At 45.4% G+C, this 24,154-nt stretch overlaps 1 protein-coding gene across 2 annotated transcripts; it reads left to right on the top strand.

Annotated features, from left to right (window-relative positions):
• On the top strand, positions 1–23,878 carry LOC133347096 (3-oxo-5-alpha-steroid 4-dehydrogenase 2-like). 2 transcript variants are annotated; one of them, XM_061559051.1, is made up of 6 exons: positions 1–126; positions 14,401–14,999; positions 17,430–17,593; positions 18,750–18,851; positions 21,860–22,010; positions 23,362–23,878. In XM_061559051.1, the coding sequence occupies exons 2-6, from the start codon at positions 14,710–14,712 to the stop codon at positions 23,426–23,428; spliced, it is 774 nt and encodes a 257-aa protein (XP_061415035.1). In that variant the 5' UTR covers positions 1–126; positions 14,401–14,709; the 3' UTR covers positions 23,429–23,878. The 2 variants fall into 2 exon arrangements, with proteins under 2 accessions (XP_061415035.1, XP_061415034.1); XM_061559050.1 differs by having other exon boundaries at positions 21,822–22,010.
• Positions 23,879–24,154: the final 276 nt, after the last annotated feature.

Below are 24,154 nucleotides of genomic sequence, written 5' to 3'. Positions count from 1 at the left end.
CTCAGTGGAATGTGAGTCAACAATAATAATGCAATTTATAACGCGCGCAAATTTGCGGACGTAACGGCGGCAACTCAGAGGCGCGGAGCCAAGCTCAGAGTCACTCGAAAGCTCGTGGCTGTAGAGGTGAGTTTTAAAGTGTCTCTTGAAGGAGGCGATTGAGGTGATGCTGCGAATGTGCAGAGGGATGGCATTCCAGACCTGAAGCTTTCGTGACTGCAATGATTCATATTCTTAGGTTTTTTCGGTAAAGTCACGTAGGTAAAAACATTAAAAAGTAAAATAAAATAAAAATCACGACGTTTCGGAGGCAAATTTACTTGATACAGCTGTCGTGGCTGTGACGGTACCACCTGAAGACGGAAGCTTGTGTTGCCTCCGAAACGTCGTGATTTTTATTTTATTTTACTTTTTAATGTTTTTACCTACGTGACTTTACCGAAAAAACCTAAGAATATGCGTTCCAGACCGTTGGGGCAGCAACTGTCAACGGTGTCACGGAAATTAAATCGTTCTCCCATTGCATTAGCGCACATGTTCAAGAGAAAGCGATCCTAATGAATTGTCGCGATGTCAAATTCGAACAAAGCTACTTCCAAACAGTTGAAATCTAATCTCACGGGTGCAGAGAGCAGCGGTTCCCAACCTGTGGTCCGTGGCCCCCTGGCGGTTAGCGAGGCTACTACAACTGGACCGCGAAAAATATAATAATAACATCCTCGCCATGGAAACATACAATTTCAGATTCTAGATTTGAAGTTTTCGTGACTGCAAGGATCCATACTCTTTGGTTCTTTCGGTAAAGTCACGTAGATGAAAAAGAAAAATAATAATACAAAGAAAATAAGTAAATTAAATCACGACGTTTCGGAGGCAACACAAGCTTCCGTCATCAGGTGAAAACTACTGTAATTTTGCTGTGGCTCTTCCACCTGATGACGGAAGCTTGTGTTGCCTCCGAAACCTCGTGATTTAATTGAGTTATTTTTTTTTCATCTACGTATTTTTTATTTTATTTTATTATCTCCCTTCTACGTGACTTTACCGAAAGAACCAAGAAGATGAATCCCTACAGTCACGAAAGCTTTAAATCGAAATCCATACTACTGTTAAATTTTGACTTAACTTTCGTGACTGCAGGAATTCATAGAAGCGGTCCGCCTGATGAAGACCGCTTGTGTTGCGATCGAAAGGCCGTGGGGTTTTTTTGCTTTTATTATTTTGAATGTATTCTTTTAATTTTTAATTTTGTAATTTTTTTTATTTTCTATCTACGTGACTTTACCGAAAGAACCACAGAATATGGACCTACTAATGTTATTTATTTTACAAGTATGCTGATATAGCATTGTTTTTAATTATTGGAGGTTTTTTTGAGGTGGGGGGAGGGGGGTGTGATGCGGACACACAAGAGCAAGACAGCCGAACTGAACTTTCGTGTGACAACTCTTTGAAGCTGGTCTTCACACAAAAGTACATGACCGGCTTCTGGCTACACGTTGCTTTCAAAGTACTCAGAATTGTCCGACAAGGCAGGGAAGTAGCTGATGCTCTTTTGCCACAGTACACGTATGTGTGTGTGTGTGCGTGAAAATGGATTTTCCACGCTTGTTGCATTAAAATCAGTGTGCCGAAAGTAGGCTAGATGTGGAATCATATTTAAGGCTAAAACTGTCGTCGCTCTAACCTGACACCCTGTCCTTGAAGTCAGCGAAACAGCACCATCCATCTCATTAAGTTCCCCAATATAAATACGTTCTCGTACATATATTGCTACGCTTCACAAGTGCATTTGTCGAGGTAATGCATACGAATTTCACAATTTCAGGTGTGTGCATTACAAATTATTACTGAGTGCATATTATTTCGGTGTTATTTCGTTCGATTTCCACATATAACAGAGTTTTAAAAAACAACTACAGTAGTAGCATATGGTGGTCCACACCATGTTTGGAGGTTGAAAGGAGTTTCGCACACTCGAAAAAATTGGGCACCGCTATCATAGACCATCATGCGATATAATTATTGGGCTACTTCCATTGGTGTTTCAAGCGTTATTATATTTCTATGCCAGTAGTTGTTTTTTATCTCCCCATTCTATCCTTAAGTTGATTCCTGTTGCAACAATGTGTTTTTCCTTCGCTTGCGTTTCCACGCGCGTTTTCTTCTCCGTTTTCATACCATCTATCGTTTCGCACAACACGAACCCGACACTTTAATAAGCCGCCTCTCCTGGGCACTTCTCAAAGTCTCCATGAACAATGGTGCTGACCGATGAATTTGCGCGACCGCTTGGAGGCCCCCATGCGTCTTCTAAGGAAGGGGGTCCTTCTTCTTGGTTCTTTCGGTAAAGTCACGTAGAAGGGAAGTAATACAATAATAAAAATAAAACATAATAAAATAATTATTATTTTATTACTTCCCTTCTACGTGACTTTACCGAAAGAACCAAGAAGATGAATTCCTGCAGTCACGAAAGCTTTAAATCGAAATTTAAGGGGGTCCGTGTGAAGGCCACTCACGCGGGGCCCCTTGAGCTTGCACCCGTTGCGCCAGGGTCCCCCCTTGATGCCTTAATCCGCGACACGGTTTATACTTTCATAGCGTAGCGCGAACATTCCGGCACCGGATAACAAGCCTGCCCCGCTGAGAGATGCCCAGGGCACCTCAAAGCAAGGCGGTCATGGACAGGCAATTCTGGCTCAGCTGAGGTGCGATTACAGTAATCGGGTCACTGCATCACGTTTCTTTTGTTTTCGCTGCTGCTTATCACCCGCACTGTGCACACCGACGGTAAACACTCCGCCTGCCAGAACCAATGTTGTATATATTATAGACGATAAAAGTGCCCGGTAAAGGGCTCTGTCTGCTTTCGGTTGGGGTTGGTGTGAGACTCCACGAGAGGTGATTTTAGTGCTACACTGACAATGAGGATATTTTGTGCAAGTGTTTTGCATTAGACGGATATCAATGTTAAACTTTGGGCTAATTTAAGAGTGAAATTAATCAACATTCGGCAATGATGTTCGGGAACCCACATTTATGCGAACATATAATTGTATTTATACCCAGTTTTTCTATTTTCCAGGACTTACAGACCATATTTACAATCTATATTAGTCCCTGAGTTTGAATCCCGGCAGACATCTGTGAATGAATTGGGGTCTCGAGTGTAGTGAGTTGATGGTCTCCGCCCAGTTACCAACGACTGAACAAACAACCATCGTATTAAAATGGTATTTGCACGTAATTTGGCGGAATTTGACGGTCATGCCACAAACATTACTCACAGTAGGTGGCAGTACGTTCACGCCCGCTCTCCAACCAAGGACAATGTTCGTCCGCATGAGTGAAACCGATATTCTTAATTTTCAGAGCTCAAATTGGTTCAAATTGACTTCAAAACCAAATTGACAACCAGGCTGACACAATCGACTCGCTACGTTTGAGATCCCAAGTTTAATTACAGGCAGCTGATCTGACTCGAGCTCCAAATATCAGCGGTGCCGGCTCAGCACTTTACCCTCTGAGCCACAACGTCCACCTCCAAACGAGCCGAGATCAATGATGACCTAATTGACCCTCATCCGTGTCATAATAATAATCATTGTATTATTTGGTACAACGTCATTCGAGCCAATTGCAGCTCACGACGCTGTACACTAATTATATAGGGAGGGCTAAATCCTATTTATAACAATTATTAAGTAAATGGAAATCCTCGTAAAATTATTAAGCAAATAAAATAATGGCATGAATACAAAAGGCATAAACAACAACAACAAACAAGTTATTACAACGGAGCAATTTAGTCCACAAATTGACATCGCAGAGCACAATCCCAACTTTAGTGCGGGCTGGTGAGCTGCGATAAGCGTTGGGGAGCATCTCTCACACTCCAGCGATACAATCCCATGAAAGCATGACCAGGATAAGCCAACAATGCCTACAAGCTTGAGATGAAACGATAGCGAAGTAAATCAATAACAAAGACGCTCAAACATCGGGCAAAGACAGTGTCAGATGGTGAAAGTTTAAGGAAAGAGATTAAACATGTTAAAGAAGCACTAAGACTGAATGGCTACAATAATGCTCAAATTAACAGAGCATTGAATGCCAAATCGGTATCGAACAACAATACTGCTGAAAGTGATCAGATTATCAAAACAAATAAAATACCATATATCTCCGGAGTTACTCACAAATTAGCCCAGGTTTTGCAAAAGCAAAACATTAAAGTGAGATGTTGTACGGTACACAAAAAAACGAGTGTCTTGTACTAAAGATGAAATACCGAAGTGATCAACAGAAGGAGTATATCGGAGCAATTGCTTATGCGGTAAGTGTTATATTGGACAGTAACATTAGCGTAAGACTAAAAGAACACCAATGGATCATTACATTCTCCCAAACACAGCTGTCAGCAGTGGCAGAGCATGCTTGCCAAAGACATTCAATTGATTTTGATAACGTTGAAGTGTTATGCAGAACTCTTATTACTAGCCAATATTAGTTAGAGAATCAATTGAAATTGAGAAGAATTCAAATAATTTCAACCGCTGTGATAGCTATAAACTCAGCGCAGCCTGGAAGCGTATTATTACGTAATACACAACACATATTGCAATTCCTTACAGGTGAGTCACATGCTAAGTGGCTGATTACTGATCTATTACATATTTGCATACACCCCCGCCTCTGATCTCGAATCCTTATGGGGTTCAACAATGATGACGTCATCCTGTACTATTTAAGACCGGAAGCAGGTGGATGGTTTCACTATTTTGACAAATCGCCCGAAGATGCTGGATGTAATTTCCAGTGAAACGCCGTACTCAAATGGTAAATGTTGTGGATTCACTTTTCAACACACCGGTGGACTAAAATAGTGTCGGGTGGTGGAGGGTTGCGACACATTTATAAATAACGCGATCTCACCCAAAAAACCTTTTATTATGAACATTTTTTTTTATACAGCCCTATATAACTGAAGATTATTGCATTTTTCAAACGCAGTTGCAGAGAAAAAAACTAAAGCATTGCTCCGTGATGACATTTGAACAGTGGTGGGCCTTGGGTTGTCACTTGTCCTGGGTTTCCCAGGATCGTCCTCTTTTTCTTTTTTATCCTTTATATTAAGTTCACTTGCGTGCTTGCTTGCTTGCTTACGACCATGCAAATATTTCGGTCGTTTTTTACCCACTTCCCGTGATCCAATCGAGCTGACATTTTGCACACAGACTCGTTGTGCGTGACAATTTATTTTCGTGAAAATGTTTTACCAATTGTTTAATGGTGGCAGGCAATCATCTGACCCATAGGTGGCAGCCATCTCAAGCCAGAGGACGAGAGGACTCTAGCCGCCACGCAAATATAGGATTTATAGTGAAAAACTTTGTTTTTACGGGTTAATTTTTTTGGAGTAACCGTCATGGGAAGTCTGCATGTCTTCCTGGTTCATTAAAAGTTTAGATTTTTGGTCACCTGAGTCCGACCACACCACTCAAGTCAACACATTCACGAGTACTTCTCCCCTCTCCCCGAATTGTGAGATATTCCTCTTCCCACGATATGTTCTGGGCTTTTTTTGTACTTCGGAAGTGGAAATCCTAGGTGGGTCTAAATCACCCAAAAATGTTCTAAATAAATAAACCGACGAGCTACACCTAATTCCCACATATGTACCTTGGCAACAAGATAAAAGTAAAGTTTACACATCCCATTGGCCACACAGTCTTCTTGGAGTGTTTTTTTCTTTTCCGGCAGCATTTATTTCATACAATCAAACTCTGGACTGGTCTCGACATTAAAATATGTACTTTACTGTGCATTTACATATTAAACAATGGCTGTATTTCACAACTGGAATTGGGTCTTTACTACATAGGCATATTGCGACGATGCTATACATTTAATTAATCCGTGTATTTAACGCAAATGCAATACCATATTTATACAGGTAGGAACTACAGGTTCCACACTGCCCAGCAGGGATTATTTGTCTGTCGTGCATGTCCGGAATTCCGCCCACCCATGCACCTCCCCACCGAACACCGAGCTACACCGCGATTGGTTGACGATGTCGGGGAGGGTGGGGGGAAGGGTAAACACGCCCACTCATCCAACTGACCCCCCCCCCCCACCCGAACGCCGCTCTGTCCAACCAAGTTCCTACTTGCCCACTCCGAAGGAACGTGTTTTTGTCCAAATTAAAGCTGCTGCTCTGAGATCTACAGACCTATTTCCCGAGTCGACATATCTGACTTAATGAGATCACACGAGCGAGTCTTCTTCTGTGGATGGCTCACATTTGATGTAGAGCAACAACTATAGGTTTGCATGCAGGTGGTTGAGCCAGATGTTTGCATCAGAAGTGTATCGCCGTGATGCCTCCTTCGTGTTTGTGAATAGGGTACTGAGTCGCTATATGTCCCATGGTCTGTTCTGGGTGGCCACAGTCGCGCACCGGAGAGGTTTTCATTCTCAATTTGTCCATCAACTATCAGCTGTCATCGTGCAGATGTGGTTTAGGGGTTGTGGTCCAGAAGCTCCGTGGAAGATCAAAGCCATCGGGTCTTTCACGAGGTGTTTGTTTGTGACCTCTTGTGAACTCATTTGGCTATCCCACCATCATCATCAGGGGTTGAAGTTTAAACTATATTTTACACATTCCGTTTTTAGCATTTTCCTGTTGATAGCCTTTTACTGGATTTTCCCACCATCAATTATCGCAAGCGCGTGTGGGTACGCAAGTGCTTGCACGACGTCAAGCAGTGGTATTGAGATCGAGTGAGTGATAATGCTAGTCGAGACGTCACGACCCAGTGCGCCACTCAACTCATTTATTCGCAATGTGACCTTTCTGCCTGCCCATAATAAACATGACACGCGCTATTGTTATGAATTCGCGTGTCGGAATTGAAGACACCGATTGACTCTGCTACCTAGTTTTGAAAACCGTGACATTCTCAGCGACGTATCCCTGTCGTCATCAGCCAAGATAAATCCAGTGCTGGATGACAGCCCACATCAAGCCATTCCTATATAACGTCCAGTAAATGTCTTACACTGCAGTAGAGTAATTACAAAGCGTGTGACATTTGATTTATTGGTCGATTCCAATCGAGTGTTACGCTCACGATACGTATAGATATGTTATCAAAATTATTTGGTGACATTGCGTTGGCAGTGATGCACAATCACAGGAAATCAAATTGTATCTGCTACGAAGAAGCGCCATTGAATCAAAGCGTCACCAATTATCTATTTTTATTCCTTATAAGGCAGTGTTGACGAATGTGTCGAGTTGAAATGTGTATATACTGTATATAGCATTGTGCGCCTGAGCATTGAGTCTTTTCTATTCGGAACATGTATGCACGTTTTAGAACAGAATATGGGGAAATGGCCCAAGCGAAACAGAATTGAACAAACGAGACAAAACAACACGGACCAGAATGCACTGAAGGCGACCTGCTCGGTCGTGGGGAGTCAAGTGGAACGGAGCGGTGATTTGCAGTTTTTTTGTAAAAATAGAAGGACGCTACGGTATTAAACGTATTTGGAATGTAACAGGGCCGCGCCTTGCGTGCGGTACACATGCAGGTAGGCAGGTTTGGTCCGGCCAACACGTCTGTAGATCCAGCACCGGTGGCCAAGGTTGTTGGATCACACGCAAAACAATGCTATACCCTGGCTTGCCAGGAGATGCACATGTGTGGACTCCACCTATTAGGTCTGCACGGGATAGAGTGTTGCCCCCTCGCACACGTGAGTTTCCTGCAGGTGCTCCGGTTTCCTTCCACGTGTTAGCACTCAATAGTTGGCTGCTGATAACAGTCTCACTATACGTAGGGGACCGCGGAGCTTGGGCCCACCGCGTGGCTGCTACCTTCCCATTTGTCCGTGGGTTCTTGCGCCTCCGAGTCGCTCTCTGTCTACGAGATCGAGTGACTGGTGATCGCGCTACGAGTTGAAGTGATTCCCATGCACCACGGCCGGTCGGTAGGTGGGCGCGTGAATGAGGTACTTAAAGTATGAGTAATCCCAAGACCGTAATTATAATATATATTGGGGGGGGCACATCCCCCCAAATATATATTATCCCCCCCCCCCCCAATATTCAAATATGCTCAAAATGTCAATATATTGGGAAAAAGTAGATTTCTGTTCATATGATTGTGGTTATGGTTGTACTTTATTAATCCCTAATCTCTGCCATTACATACAATGAAACAAGAAAAGGTAAAAAAGAAAAAACAGAGCAATGTAATACAATACACTATTAGACATTATTGTAAAAAATAAATAAAAAGTCCATCCTATGTGTTAGTGAATTTTTTTATATTTTAGGCAGGGAATGAGTTTTCAAATTTAGATTTTTTTTTTATGGGGGGAAGACTCCCAGACCCCCCGGAAGATTTGGTCCCTCCCAACGTTGACTCCACGGCTACGGCCTTGAGTAATCCCACCTCTTACAACGCGTCTGACCAGCGTGTAAGAGCAGGCCCAATACCGAGGTCGTATGACGTTGTGTTTTACACGCACGGTATTACACGGATTCGTACAACTGGGTTGTAACACTCCCGCGGCTATACAGCCCCGCCTTCACCGAGCCGCACTCAAGAGGGATTTGAAGGACGATCAAACAATCCCCACGACCCGCACAGTGCAAGTCGGGCCCTCATCCAGCAGTGGATCGACCAGGAGCTAAGGGCAATGCAAATGCACTTTTTAATGCTGCCCATTCAGATAACTCTGCGAAGAAATTACTCGATGTGCTTTTGCGATCTGGATTTCGTAAGTCTGTTCTGTATATCCACATAAAAAATGGGTTATTCTGTTTGACCGGATGGAATTCCAGACGTATGTAAGCGAGTGGAAAGTGTTTGAGCATGAATACTTTGAACCAGTTTTAACTTTGAGGATCTCATCAGCAGAGTCTAAACCCCGTCACCAGGTCTCCTCTGAAGAAGATAAATCTGGTCTCATTGATGCCCTTCCCTTGTTCAATCATTCATAACGTACTTCTCCATTTTCACTGAGGCTTCAGTTTCGCTTTGCAGACATTGCCCTCTCCTGGCGCAACTTTGAAATGTCTCTGCTCACGCGGTGAGCGAGGAGCAGGAAAGTTCATACTGGTAGGAACCTCCTGGTTGCACCAGCCCACAGGCGATTATTGTGTCCGTCCGTCCGTCGTGAAGGGAGGGGCTGGGTGGGGAGGGAGGGGCTGGGTGGGGAGGGTTGGGAGGGGCTGGGTGGGGAGGGTGGGAGGGGTGGGGCTGGATGGGGAGGGGCTGGTCACCCCGTGGTGCCCTTATAAAACTCAACGTTTAACCTACTCACGCCGGCTTGTGCCCGCCCTCACAGTCGGGCATATTTGCGGAATACACCACGCCGCCGTTGACCCTGGCCATTGACCGAGCAACCCAACGTTCCTACCAGCTCCCTCCACATGAATGTGTTAGTTATACCACCTGGCAGGCTTTCGCGGATGTGCTGTGTTCAGCTCTCCGACTGTGATGTCGTGTTGCACCACGTATCGTTCGGCACTATGTCCGACGTTACGCTCAACGCGCTGGAGGCTTCTTCGCGGAATGAATTATTACGCAGCTGCTCAGTCGAAGAAAGAGTTCTACATTACGAGCAGAGCGTGGGCGCGCGTTTTGTCCCCAGTTGACTCGAGCGGGCTTGCTGCCCGGTCGGGAACATCATCATAATAATAATAAACACATCGAATGTTTTTATACCGCTTTGGCAATGGTGCACAAGCAATAACACCCAAAGCGCAACTTTGTACAAACCTGAAATCTTTACAGATGCACTTTTCAAACTACACATTACACACATTATTTGCTGATCCCGCTGCGTTGGCGCAAGCACACTTGTCAACAACACTTTCTTAAAATATCTATAACATCTGCGACGTTTCGGGCAATGGCCCTTTCTTCACGGCACATATCTTGCGCACCAAAAAAATAATGCCTATAGCCAAATCACCCGCAATGCGACGAACTTGTCAGATCTCGCGAGCTAAGCAGGTCTGAGCCTGGATACAACAGAGATTGCGGGGCTGCATGGTGGGACAGTGGTTGGGTGGGCTGGGTGTTCGGCAAATCCAATCGTTGTGTTCCGTACTTTGTCAGCTACCACGTCTACAACTTCCTGCCTTCAGCGTCCCGCGCCGACCAAGCGTGATGAATCATGGTGTTTTATTTCCTACATAAGTGGCGTACCAAGCGCTCGCCAAACTGCGAAATGTTGTGAGATGTAAACTATCAGACGTGTAGTCATCGCTGACGACTGCCCAATATCAGCCACGCTGTGCTCTGATGGAACAATAGGCGACTCAATTAGCCTAGCACCCCGAATGCCGCTGAATATTTTTACAAAATAATAATTAAAACTACAATGACGGTAATTTCAACCTGTTCCTTTTTTTTTCTCAAACGCCACACGAAAGTGTATCCCGTCATTTCTCGCACCTCCGATTAGTACGGTTGGCTACGTACGGTGCGAAAGAAGTTCAACGTACATACATGACTACTGACACGTCTTGAGGAGACCTTCATCCAGCAGTGGATTGATAACAAAAGGGCCGTGGTGCCATGCACGGCGGAATAACCTTGGCACATCCATGAAAGCTGAAATGCACGAACGGAAAATAGCGGTGCCCGCAGCGTGTCGAGCCCACTATCCACCTGAAACTCTGAAAGCCGAATGCGCTCATTACGTTACATAATTTAATTAGGTGACAAATGGGCAATACATCGAATTTGCAGCTGCGTGCAAAACTGCAAGGAGTTGAATGGCGCAATGCACTCCATGCGCCGCACTGGCTCCAAACTTAAAATGCTATGCAGACGAAGAAAATGAATGTGCTGAGTCGTAAGAACTCTGCGTACGGGTGCTTCCAAACAAAGAGCCCGTGTTGTCGGCATCTGGACAGCCTGGACAAATAGCGGGCGCGTGAGGAATGTGGCCGCAGGGACAGCTGATGCTACTGATTGGTATTCCTCCAACTTTTGCGTCGAATTGGAAATCAACCGGTCCCAAAACCTCCCCCAGCCCCCCCCCCCTCCTCCAATCGCCAACCACATCCCCACTTAACCAGACCCCCCCCCCCTCCTCACGTGAATACCCCCCCCCCCCCCCCACACGAGGAGATGAGTCTCCGCCAGCTCTCTCGCCTTGTGACAGTCCGGATAATGCGACGGGGTTCAACACACACACACACACACCACACACACACCACACACACACACACCACACACACACACACACCACACACACACCACACACACACACACCACACCACACACACACACACCACACATACCACACACACCATCCACACCACACATACCACACACACCATCCACACACACACACACCACACACACACCACACACACCACACACACACCACACACACCCACACACACACCACCCACACCACCCACACACACACCACACATACACCACACACACACACACACACACCACACACACACCACACACACCACACACACACAAAACACATCCAAACCTCAGTGGCAAGAAGGCTGTAGTGAAGGATGTAAATACGGCACGCTAATTGACGGTGCCTTTGTCAATCCACTGCTCGATTTCTGACGGTTCGAAGTCGGTTTTTTTGTTTGGGTGGAGCGGCGGTGCAGTGGCTAGTGTGATGCCCTTTCGAACCACGTCCACCTGAGTTTGACTTTCGGCCAGAGAGAGAGAGAGAGGTATCTTCTCCAATCGGAGTGAGGTATGGTCAAACGACTCCCCATGACCGACTCGGCGTTCATCCAGCAGTGGGTTGACAAAGGTCTGGAGTTTTTGTATTTAGCTAAACCAAAGGTCGGCAGCCTAAAGCCCCGGAGCCGCATGCGGCTCTTTAAGGACCACTTCACGATAGTCGCCAAGTAGAACAAAACCTCCAAATTATTTTCGATAAACGATGAACGTCCGAAAGCCCAACAATGATTTGTAAATGTGGTATTACAAATCATTGTGCGTGTGCTGTTCTTAAAATAGTGAGTACAGGCTTGACGGTATTCATCAAGTACCCGTCTCGTGTTCACGTGCCATTGCGGCTCTCGAAATATTTCGGGTTTTTTGACCGAATTCGAAGAAAATCGCTCCTTTTGTAATTTTGATTGCCAACCCCCAGAGCTGAACTTATGACACAAGGTCACGATGGGCTCGTATCAGCTGGCCACAGACATTACCTTCACATAGTTTACACGGCGCCTTGACCGAGGCGCTTTACGGATAATAAACAATGCTACGTATGAATATACGGTGATAAACGGTTCTTCTTCTGGAAGACTTTGCAGTTTTTTCCTGGCTTTTTCTGTTGCGCGTAGTCACTTTAAGATGTTTCTTGTTCATGTTTTTGTTTGTTGCGGTTGCACCCGATTCAAGAGCCGCATGGCTCACAGGGCTATACCTAATCAATGAAACTGAAAACTGAAACTGAGAGGTGAATGAAATAGACGAGAGGAAGCAACTGGGCGAACCTGTGACGCGCGATTGCGTCTCAACACTGTGAACGCGCTCGTCCCGGAGTCCCGGAGGTGAGGTGGTGATCACTCATTCTGAAGACACAAAGCTTGTTGAGGAGTAGAGTGTCCTACGCACGGCATTATGTAAACCACTCGACACTCGAGACTCTCTCGCTTTCAATGAACCCTGCTTGGAGAGAGGAATGGAACATCGCAAACGCAGCTTTAGACATCGCGACATGCGCTTCGTTTCAGCCGGAATAGAGTGCTTCACTGTTCCAGGAATTTGTTACTGGAAGAAACCTCCTGGTTACACCAGCCCACAGGGAATGATTTTGTCCGTCCGTCGTGCATCCAAAAATGGGAGGGGTGGGGCTGAGTGGAGAGGGGATGGTGGGGAGGGGCTGCGTGGGGAAGGTGGGGAGGGGCTGGGTGGGGGAGGTGAGGGTGGGGCTGGGTGGGGGGTGGGAGGGGTGGGGCTGAGTGGGGAGGGTGGGGTGGGGCTGGGTGGGGAGGGGCTGGGTGGGGAGGGGCTGGGTGGGGAGGGGAGGATGGGGAGGTGCTGGGTGGGAGGGGTGGGGCTGGGTGGGGAGGGGCTGGTCACCCCGTGGTGCCCTTATAAAACTCAACGTTTAGCCTACTCACGCCGGCTTGTGCCCGCCCTCACAGTCGGGCATATTTGCGGAATACACCACGCCGCCGTTGACCCTGGCCATTGACCGAGCAACCCAACGTTCCTACCAGCTCCCCCCGCTGGAATGTGTTAAGGAAGACTCACCCGTCTCGCCTTTTACGGTATTATAGGATTAAAGGAATACAACATATGCACTAGTAGTCTCGTGGTATTACGCCGATAATAATCCCTTGTCCATGCCAGCCTAAGCAGCGTTCTGGAAAGATCGAATGAGAAGTCAAGCCCTGCGTGTAAGTAATATCGCATCGGACACACACAACTATGTGTGTGTGTGTTTATGCTGTTGCCAAGAAGCCAACTCAGGTAGCCGGTGTCAGGAGCGAGTGGGATCTAAACGGGTCCTGGGTTTCACCGCCAGCACCTTCATCAACGTACCCTGACCAGCATGGCAATTCGTAGTGCCTTGCCGAGGTCTTTATCCAACAGTGAATTTACAACAGGATGCTGTCTTTTTTTGTATATATATAACCTATAGGCCATATGTGACCGCACACGTTACAAATTGAATTACAACACTCTTGATTTGAAGCTTTCGTGACTGCAGGAATCCATACTCTTTGGTTCTTTCGGTAAAGTCACGTAGGTAGAAAAATAATAGATTACGACGTTTCGATCGCAACACAAGCACTCGTCATCAGATGCGGCAACCACGCCTACTTCAGCAGTTTTTTCTTGCTTTGGTTGTCCCACCTGATGACGATTGCTTGTGTTGCGATCGAAACGTCGTGATCTATACATTTTCTACCTACGTGACTTTACCGAAACAACGCAAGAATATGGATTGCAACACGTTCATAGTTAGCATCCTCAAACTAGCACAGAGCGGCGTTCGTTGGCGCTGGTCGTCCCAATTCAACATTTTCAGGGCGGGCACTCGTATCATCTGTGGCACCGTACAATGCACACGCGAGTCAAAAACACTGCAGTAGTATTACTGTGACAGGGATGAGCGTGAGGTTATTGCTCACAGCGACCCAGTGATCTCGCACGGTCAAAGGGGCATAGAGGGACTCCCCGCCCACCCTTTGCAGCACGGCTATTAAAGAAGAAAGCGCGACTATTTCACGTACAATAAAGAAGGACCATTGCCCGAAACGTCGCCGATGAGATATATATATATAACATTTCTTTCGAGGCAGTGTTGTTGTTGGAGAGTGTGTTGATTCGTTTTTTTGTTATGCCACGTGTTTTTGCTCAGGTACTCTTTTGCAGCTGGCAGCCCAGCCCCCACGTGCAACAGCAGCAGTAGCAGCCAGCAGCAGCAGCCCCGAGACAGCCACCCACCGCAACAATGCCTCCTCTGCAAACGCGGACCGCCCCGCGCCCGCCGCGTCATGCACACTTCGAGCTTATAAGACAAAAAAAAACCAGCCACTCTTTCTCCATTTGGAAACAACTCAAGCCGTACAAACAACACGTACATGCGCACGCCTGACCCCCAGGCCGCATCGACAACAGGGGCAGTAGCAACGAGCAACAACGCCACCATCACCCCCATCGCGCAGCAATGCCCACGCATTGCAACGAGGTTCTGCTCACCTGGATGGGGCTGTGCATGGCCGCGGCAGGTGTCCTCAACACGCTGGCCAAGGAGATGGCCTACGGTCGCTTCTGGGACCGCGAGGGGCAGCCGCGTGTGATGCTTCCCGCAAGGCTGGCGTGGTGCACGCAAGAGCTTCCCTCTTTCGCGGTGCCAGTGATCCTCCTGCTGATGCACGTGGGCTCCTCCGAGCGCGACTCCGTCGACGCGGTGAACATTGTGCATCTGGCAATGTTCTGCGGGCACTACTTCCAAAGGTGCGTTGCGTGTGACGCCGAGTCGGGAGTGATTTCTCTGCGCACTGATCACCAGAGGTGTGGTTCGAGGCGCGCGGTCTCAAACATGACACTTTGACACGCACCAAGGGAGGGATTGATTATTGGGGAATGCATGCATGGGTGCCACGGTGGCGAGATGTTAACTTCCTCGCCTGGTTTTACAGGAGATCGTGGGTTCAATGCCGACCCTGACGCCTGTATATCTAGAGTTTTCATGTTCTCCCCGTGGTCGCGTGGATTTTTCTCTGGGTCTTCTGGTTTTTCTCACCACAATTTTAGAATCATGCGTTTAGAGTATTTGTCTGCTATACATTTCCACATAAGCTATTTCATTGGGCTATCATTTGTGACCAGGACGCTTCTGAAAAAGAGCTGTATATCTCAGTGGACCTTTGCTGGGAAAATAAAAATGTAGTAGCTGTAGTGGCCTAACATTATTGATCATGTCAAAATGAAACAAATGACCTGGTGATGCTGCATTGGCGGTGGTGCACAAGCACACTTAATAAATAAACACCTCAAGGCGTTCATCAATAGCCGATGTCTTTAGACCAGTGGTACTGAACCTTTGTTTCTCAATCGTTAAAAAATATGTATACAGTAATGCTAATCAATACATAGGTTTAGCCATATTTGTTTGTTGTAGTACAGAGTTAGACGTATAACTTTCATCTAAATTGTCTTATGGTTGTTATTGTTTGACTTGCATCCCACTGGCATTTTGGCACACAGCGTTGATATACGGTGCTTTTCCTGGAAGACTTTTGCTGTTTTTTCCTGGATTTTTCTGCTGCGTGTAGTCACTTTAAGATGTTCTTTGTTCATGTTTTTTGTTTGTTGCGATTGCACCCGAGTCAAGAGCCGCATGGCTCACAGGGCTATACCTAATAAATGAAACAGAAAACTGAACTGAAGTCGGACTTACGAGCCCGTGCTTAATTTGTGTTTCGATTATTTACCTTCCAGAAATGGCATCTCGCATCCCCAAGGGGCGCATGCACCCCAGGCTAAGGACCACTGTTTTAGACAATCGCTCTTATTATCATTATTATTATTTTTATTCATGGCACCTGATTGAAGAAAGGCCATTGCCCAAAGCGTCGCCGTTTATTTTTTTGTTTCCTTTAAGGCGAAGTGCTTTTTGACGAGCGCTTTGTGTTTTTCCCTCCACATTTAAAATCATGCGTTAAGTGGGCGTTAAATGAAGGGGCGACCCTCACAATTGTTCTCGTCGAGATGCTGTTTCATCGTGTTTTATACTCCTGTGACTTGTCCCCCATATACAGTATATGCACAAGAATGTAATGCAACCACTTGACCAGGTTGCAGGGCCTTTGATATTCACATTTGTTTTTATTATGCATCGACATACTGCCGGATATGCTTTTAATAAAACAATAAACGATAGCGTGACGCCACCCTTGAAGTGAAACATGTGAAGTGATTTGTTTTTTATAAAATGTAACAAAAAAATCTGGGACAATGGATAGTTTTGAGAAAGAAAAAACACAATATAGCGAAAGTGTAATTCCAACATATTTCAAATAGTTAAATATTAAAAAAGCATTATCCAGACTACAAAATTGGCGTAACTTGGCATTTAACTAACTCTTAGTTACCTATGTTGGTTTCACCTTCATTTAAAACGCACCTACCTTGATCACGCGAAACGTTATCCACGATGTGTTCGCCTAAGACCCGAAGTGAAACACACCAACGATAGACCCAGCATCCACTGGCCCTCCCTAGTGATGGTTGACGAACCCTCGTGTGGATTGTGGCGTCACCGGGTGGTAGGGCTGAACGATTTGGGGAAAATATCTAATCGCGATTTTTCTGACAGATATTGCGATTGCGATTTGGGATTAAATTTGTTGAAGTCAAGCTTCAGTTCAATTGTCACTGTGTAATAGATTTAAAACATGTGATGGAGCATTACCACATGATACCATCAAAATATTAACTGCTCTATATATTCTAATGCAAGGATGAGAACTTCAAATATATGAATTGCTTCCAACATGTATTTATTAAAATGTTTTAATTGAAATAGAACAATCAAACAGAACAATTGCTAAGTTAAATAAATAAAGGTATAATAATAAAAATAATAATAAATAAAGAAACAAATAAAGCACTTTCGATAAGAAAGTAATCAGACTTTTCAAATCGCAAAAAATGTCAGCCTTTGCGATTTGCTAATCGCATCGTTTCAAATTGCGATTTCGATTTTAAATCGATTAATCGTTCAGCCCTACCGGGTGGCAAGGGACAATGGCTGGTGGGAGGGGGCCATGGACCTGCCCCTGATCGGTGAACAGAAGTAGGACTCGATTTGTCGTGCGCTCGTCAATAGACGGGCAGTACCTGCGCTGATGGCGGTGTGCGTGCGGTTACCTCTCCCCGCAGGACATTCATCTTCTCATTGCTGTCTCGGGGCCGCCCCACATCCTTGTCTGTCATGGTGAAGGCATTTGTATTTTGCGCCCTCAACGGATACCTGCAAAGCTACAACCTTCTGAAATGCAAGAGCTACCCGTCGGACTGGCTCACCGATGCACGTTTTCTCATAGGTAGGGGGCCAACACTGTGGTGTGGCTATCGAGTGTGCAGGCGGTGCTGCTGCACCAGGGCGCACAAACCGGAGGTGCCAGGCACCGGGCCACAAAGGGGTGGAGAGAAGTTTTCCATTCCTTGCACCAGGGATGCATGCTGACGCCACTCGGCTAACAACCAAAATTGTCCACATACAATATACAGTACAAGGTCCTGGAGAGCCTCACCGAGTCTACACATTATCGATTTATTCGTTGAGACCATTTTCAAGGCAGGGCCCTTGCTTGTGACGTTTGGCCAGTTTCGTGAATGTTTTCAAATATGACAAGGAAGTGGAGTGCCTGGAAAGCATTAGGTGAAATACTCTCTCCATGTCGAGGTGATGCAGAAACTCCACGTCCAAAACAGTCATCAGAGGAGTGCGCCGCTAAAGTGAACGAAACCAAACCTTGACCACACGAGGGCGTGGCTGACTCAGAGCCCTGCTGGTTTATGTACAAGGCTTTTAGCTGCCCGTAATCGGATTAACGTTTTGCTGGTCTGCTTGTCTATTCAATTCCAAATGATCCATTCCATCAGCTGTATCGATAATCTCCTTTGTACATCAGGTGGCAAAGTCCGGATAATGTGTTACATAATTCCTACACTGCCAAACTGACAGAACAAGATTATATTGTTCTGTTTTGCAGCAGCACACTGAACACAGCATGACTTGTAAATGCTCTAGTTTAATCCTTCATTGGCAGCACGGTTGAATAGTCTGGATTTATAAATTGTATAAATATAACTACATCCCAAGGTCAATTCAATGTTTGGCATGGAGAGTCTTCTCAAAGAAGGAACAGTCACACACCAAGGAATGACAGCCTTCAACTTGGATATAAATATGGTTTGGGCAGGAATGAGTTGCAAATGTGGGTGTGTGTATTATACAGGTGTGCGTGTGCGTGTGTCTACGAGCGACCTGGCCAACAGTGACGATTATCTGAACCGGTCCTGGGACTACCCTTTAATGCGATGTGTAAACATCACCACTAGGGAGACAAAGGTGGTCGGGCGTGATGCTGGCCACAAACCCCCTCGTGTGCCATACTGGCCTTCATTGGTGCTCGCAAACAAATGTCGGTTCAGGCTATATGGTTGCATCTTTGTTGTTTGTGTCTGTGCTGCTAGGCTCCATCATCTTCCTGGCTGGCATGGCTATGAACATTCACAGCGATCGGATCCTTCGAAATCTGCGGAAACCTGGGGAGTATGTGTACAGAATCCCACGTGGTGAGAACCCATGAACCCTCAACTGCAGATTCACTATTGCCATCTACTTCTTGACTTGTCAGTCACCGATGTTGCCCCCAGTCACGCGCAGATATAACCATACACCCCTTGCCCCTTCATCAAGCCGTTCAACATTTTAGTTTGCAGTCACAAGTTTGTTTTACTTACAAACTGGCAGAGTGGCCGTGCGGTGGTTGGTGTATTGCACGATGAACCCGGTAACTTGAGGTAGCTGGGTGGTTCAGAGGGCTGAAATGGTGCACCTGAGATTCTGGGTTTCAATCCAGGTAGCTGGCTGTGATGAAATTGAGTTTTTGAGTGAAGCGGGTAGATATTCTCAACCAGGTAACGAATTAACTTAATTTGGTTCTGAATTTAATTGGTTAAATTCTAACTCTAGGAATTCAAAATATCAGGTTGACTGTCATTTGACAAACATTTCTCCGTCACCAAGCCCCACATACCCCCACCTATAGACGCAGTGCGAGAAGCCCTCCCTTGTTTTGGAAACTTTTTTTTTTTACTTGATCGCATGTATTATTTTCTTCGCGTTTAAAGTATTTGACTGCTATAAAATGTCCACGTGATAAGCCACTTCGTTGAGCTGTCATTTGTGTCCAGGTCGCTTCTGAATAACGAGCTATATCGCTCAGTGGGCATTACCTGGTAAAATAAAAATAAAAGTTTAGTTTTGCAATCCTCAATGATCTGACATTCACTTATCTTCAGAAATGTTCATACAAAGTAGAACATTCTCTTCCAGATTAATATGTTTGCAGTCGAGTTCAACAGGTTTGCTTATAGGGTAGTGGATTCACTCCTTCATAAATCATCATGTGTCACAAAATACCTTTACAGACCACTAAGAATAACACATTCGGTAAACCCTCATTCATCCATGAGTCACGTGACTGTAGCACCCCCCCCCCCCCTTAATCCCTTCTACAATTAATGTGGGTCCCCTCTGAACCGTACATAGTTAACCGTGCGAATCAGAGAAGCCGAGTGCAATCGATTTTGACCATTGTTTCTATATTATTTGAGTATTCTATCGTATTGCTCTATAACAGTATTTCCTTGAATAATTTTTACAAACGTCGACACCGATATTGTTGACTTTTCTCTCCTTTGTTGGTTCAGCTCTGTACACTTAGCCTTGTATTACACATTGGGCAATCACATTTGACCCAGATTAACCTCAAAATAAAGTCTTAAGATATCAATGGGCTCCTGCCTGGGAAAGTATAGTATCTTCATAGAGTTTTATAATAGCATGTACAGCGTGGGCCGTAAGTAACTACCGGATTTATTTCGCCTATAACTTTGGAAAAATGAAATAAAGACACACACGCAAAAATAGAGCATTATATTCATACTCTTTGGTTCTTTCGGTAAAATCACGTTGATAGAAAAATACATAATAAATCACAACGTTTCGATCGCAACACAAGCAATCGTCATCAGGTGGAAAGATACAGCAGTAGAACTGCTGAACAGCAAAGGGCTGCTGCAACAAGAGGTTATATCTAGGTTTGAGGTGGGTGTCACCCGAGGGTAAGTAGGCGGGGTCAGAGATGGAAAGCAGTCCCGTCGCCGCACACACGCACAGCAGCTGCGTCAAAGGGAGAGATTGGTATGTTAATGTAAACGAGTTTAATGGGAAATAAGCACCGTCGTCGCACCCGTTCAAGTCTTAATATATCAGTGATCGTCTCTCTATGTGGAGATAATTGAACAATTGTTTCTGAAATACATTTAAACTATTCTTGCACGCTGCTAAGGTGTATACCGGTTTATCGTAAACTCCCAGGCTTCTACTTTATTTGTGGAAAAAAATCTACAAAATAATTTAACACAAAATACTGCCATTTTCAAATCAGGTAGTTACTTATGGCCCACCCTGTATAAACACAGCAGGCATATCCCCCTGTGTATGTGCTCTCCTCACAAGCGCAATGTCAGTTCAGCAAAAAAAAACAGACGTTGGAGCACAGCGCAGCAGATGATAACATTTGGACACTGTTTAATGTTGGGTTAGAAAAGTAAAATGCGTTTTTTTTCATGCCTAAAGTTACTCACCAGAAGTAGGCATTGAGAGAGAGAGAGAGGAGGGGGTGGGGGTGTGTTATCATTCCATGACTACTGTTAACTGATTTTAAAATGACACAGACATTATGCCGGGGTGTTTCCTGAACTCCAGTCCTTGCGACTCACCACTCAACGTCTTTCCGCGATGACCAATTTCCCAGCGTTCAAATGGAACTCGTTCCTGGCTACATGCGCCCCATAGCAATGAACGATGTCGGCGTTAATCGAGCCGATTCACATGAAGATTGGGAGCAGAGTTTGTGTGTGTGTTGCAGGTGTGCGTGTCAACGTGCTCCACGTGACGCGGACAGATTTAATTGCTTAGCACGTCACGTGGCACGTTTATCAATCACCGGGAGCATGTGAAGTCGGGAACGAGTTCATTTGTATTTGAAAATGGAGTAAATTGGTAATCACCGACGGACGTTGCGTCAGGAGTCGTTCGGACTGGAGTTTGGGAAAGTTGATTTATGCAAAAATCCAAAGTCGACCATGGTACATCACACCAACGTGCATCTGCAAAAGTTGTGTCATTTTTAATCCAGATCATGCGGGTCCTGCATATAACCGTAGATAACTATCACCTCCACTCAAGTTCAGCAGAGGGGTGTTGATAACCAGAGTTCCAGTAAAAAATGGTTTTCAACAACTGGAAAAGCAGGCTTGTAGAAATGAACAACATGTAATTCACAGAGTATGTTTTTTTCTCTCAGAAAATAACAATTGCGTTCATTTCTACTCTTTATTTCTAGCATAAAACTAGGTTTACTTAATCACCAACATGCATCCAAAACCAATTCAGGTCTGTCTATATCCTTTATAATCAGCCATGTTCCATCCACTGCTGGATGAGGTGTCCTTACTTGTGTGCTTGGCCACCAGTGCCTCCAGTGCCTGTCTGTGCGCTGGTGCGGCTGCAGGAGGGTTGTTCGAGCTGGTATCCGGTGCCAACTTCCTGGGCGAGATTGTGGAGTGGATCGGCTACGCCCTGGCCACCTGGACCTTCCCTGCCTTTGCCTTCGCTATTTTCACCATCGGTTGCATCGGGCCTCGCGCCCTGCACCACCACCGGTGGGGGTCCAGATAAGCCACACCAGTTGGCATGGGTCACCAGGCAACGATCGTGGCGTTGAGCCATCTCATACTTTTGTAATGTTCTTGGAGGGAGACGGAGTCTTCGTAGAGGCAACACGCTTTATTTCACCAAACAGTTACACTAATCCCTAAGACAAAGGGGTAATGGCCCCTTTCACCCACAACCTGGGCAGGTACAGCCTCCGGGCTATCGTACCTACAACTCTCCTTACTTCAGCCCTCCGGCTGGCTAAACCTAGGGGAGGCTGACCCACCGCTGGCCCAGTGGGTCCCTGACCACTGGCCCGTCCGGACCTGGCCCTCACAAGGGCATCAGGTTGAGGAAACCTCAGGGTCCTAACCCCACGACCACTGGCACCGCACTGAGCCCCGGCCCTTAGAAGGATGTTGGCGGCTTGGGGTCCAGGGTCGTCTTCTTTTTTTTCAGGCGGATTCTGGCTTCGGCTTGAGACAGACTGACTCGCGCTCTCAGGGACCCGCCTAATATACTCTTTCTCCCTGAGGGGCGGGGCTCTGGGGGATCGTAGCTCCTGCCAGCCCCCTCCCCTCAGAGGGGTTCCAACCGCCGTTGGCCCGACCGGTCCGGACCGGTTCTACCCCTCCCCCTGGTTGTGGCGCATGTGTCAATCATTACCACCACACTTTGAACAACTCAACGCCGCATTCTCACGACTGCTTGATAGTTAGTCAACCCTGGTTCATAAATGGGGCAAGTGGGCTTCCCCCAGATTTCCACAGTAGCGTCACTGAGCCAAGCCAAATACACGGTAAAAAATATTACAAAAGTAATGGATTGATTGGGCCAGCATAACTTTACCCGAGCCTACATTACACGATATAAAATGTAATAGAAATATACATTTGGCACAGGTCATCGTCACCCAGTGTCAAAGTATTACACGTCCTCAAAATTCACTAATATTCAAATCTCTTTGGTAGCTGAAAATATTACACAGGCAATGCCAAATATTATCAGCAGTGGCTGAATGGTTTAATGTATGGAGACATCACCGGTAATTATTAGTAATAGCTTTAAAAACAAAAAAAATGCTGTGTGCTGAGTTTTATCACTTGAAACAAGGTTTTTTTTTTATAAACAGTATATAATTGAAAAACAGCAAAGTAAAATCAATAACTGTAGTAGTTGAGCCAATACGGGATATATCAGATATCATCTGATGAGGCCGATACGTTTCCACCCTTACTAAAGAGCTTACAAATACTCCATCAGAATGCTGAGATGCCATTACTGAAGCTGCATTACATTGATTGGTCTGTTTGCCATGAGATTAACTCATTGTGTATATTTTTTTCTATCTTCTTTCAGATATTACCATGAACATTTTTCAGACTATCCCAAGTCAAGAAAAGCTTTAATTCCATATTTTCTGTAAAAGGCCACTGCTGCCCTTAATCGAGTTGTCATTGTGCTTTATATTTTAATACAACATTCTAGAATTTACATTTACCACTTTGAACGCCGCTACCAAGGACAGTATAACGAGAACTTGATGGGAGACTACATTTGGGGGCTCATTCGTGAAAGTGATTTACATTATAATCGTAAATCTAGAAAAACTACTCCCTTCTAAATTTTTTGTCGTAATTTTTGTATTACTTTAGTATAAATACATGTTAATTTTGATTCATGTGTTGTTTTTTATGACTTTATGTGAACGTAAAGACACAAATTCGCCCGTTTTCTCATTGAAAATAGGTACATTTCAAAATATCACTGTCCTGGTCATAAAAGCAAAAATTGTGGGCAATAATAGCCATTTTCTGTACTCACAAGTGCTTCTGTTTAATAGGCAAGTTAATAAACGCAGGAGGCATCACATTGAGTGAGTTATGTTGGCTCCTGGCTTGGATTTTTGTGGTCGTAGATTTTAGTTTCCTCAGTTTTTACCAATGGTGCAAAATGGTTACTGCATAATGCGCATATACATGTACAATTTGAGTGGCTGTATATCAATAATTCACAATCGAGTGACAGCTATTCAACAATAAACACAACATTCAAAGTTAACATATCTGTACCTGCAGGGCTTTCCTTTGCAAGAACTGTTGTCATTAAATGTGTAGTGACATGGAATGGGTCACTACGTAGCATAGTGGGG

This window comes from Lethenteron reissneri, chromosome 25 (assembly GCF_015708825.2).
Source record: "Lethenteron reissneri isolate LAM-NWPU_2019-01 chromosome 25, ASM1570882v1, whole genome shotgun sequence".
NCBI classification, from domain to species: Eukaryota; Metazoa; Chordata; class Hyperoartia; order Petromyzontiformes; family Petromyzontidae; genus Lethenteron; species Lethenteron reissneri.
This window is presented reverse-complemented; position numbering and strand designations above follow the sequence as displayed.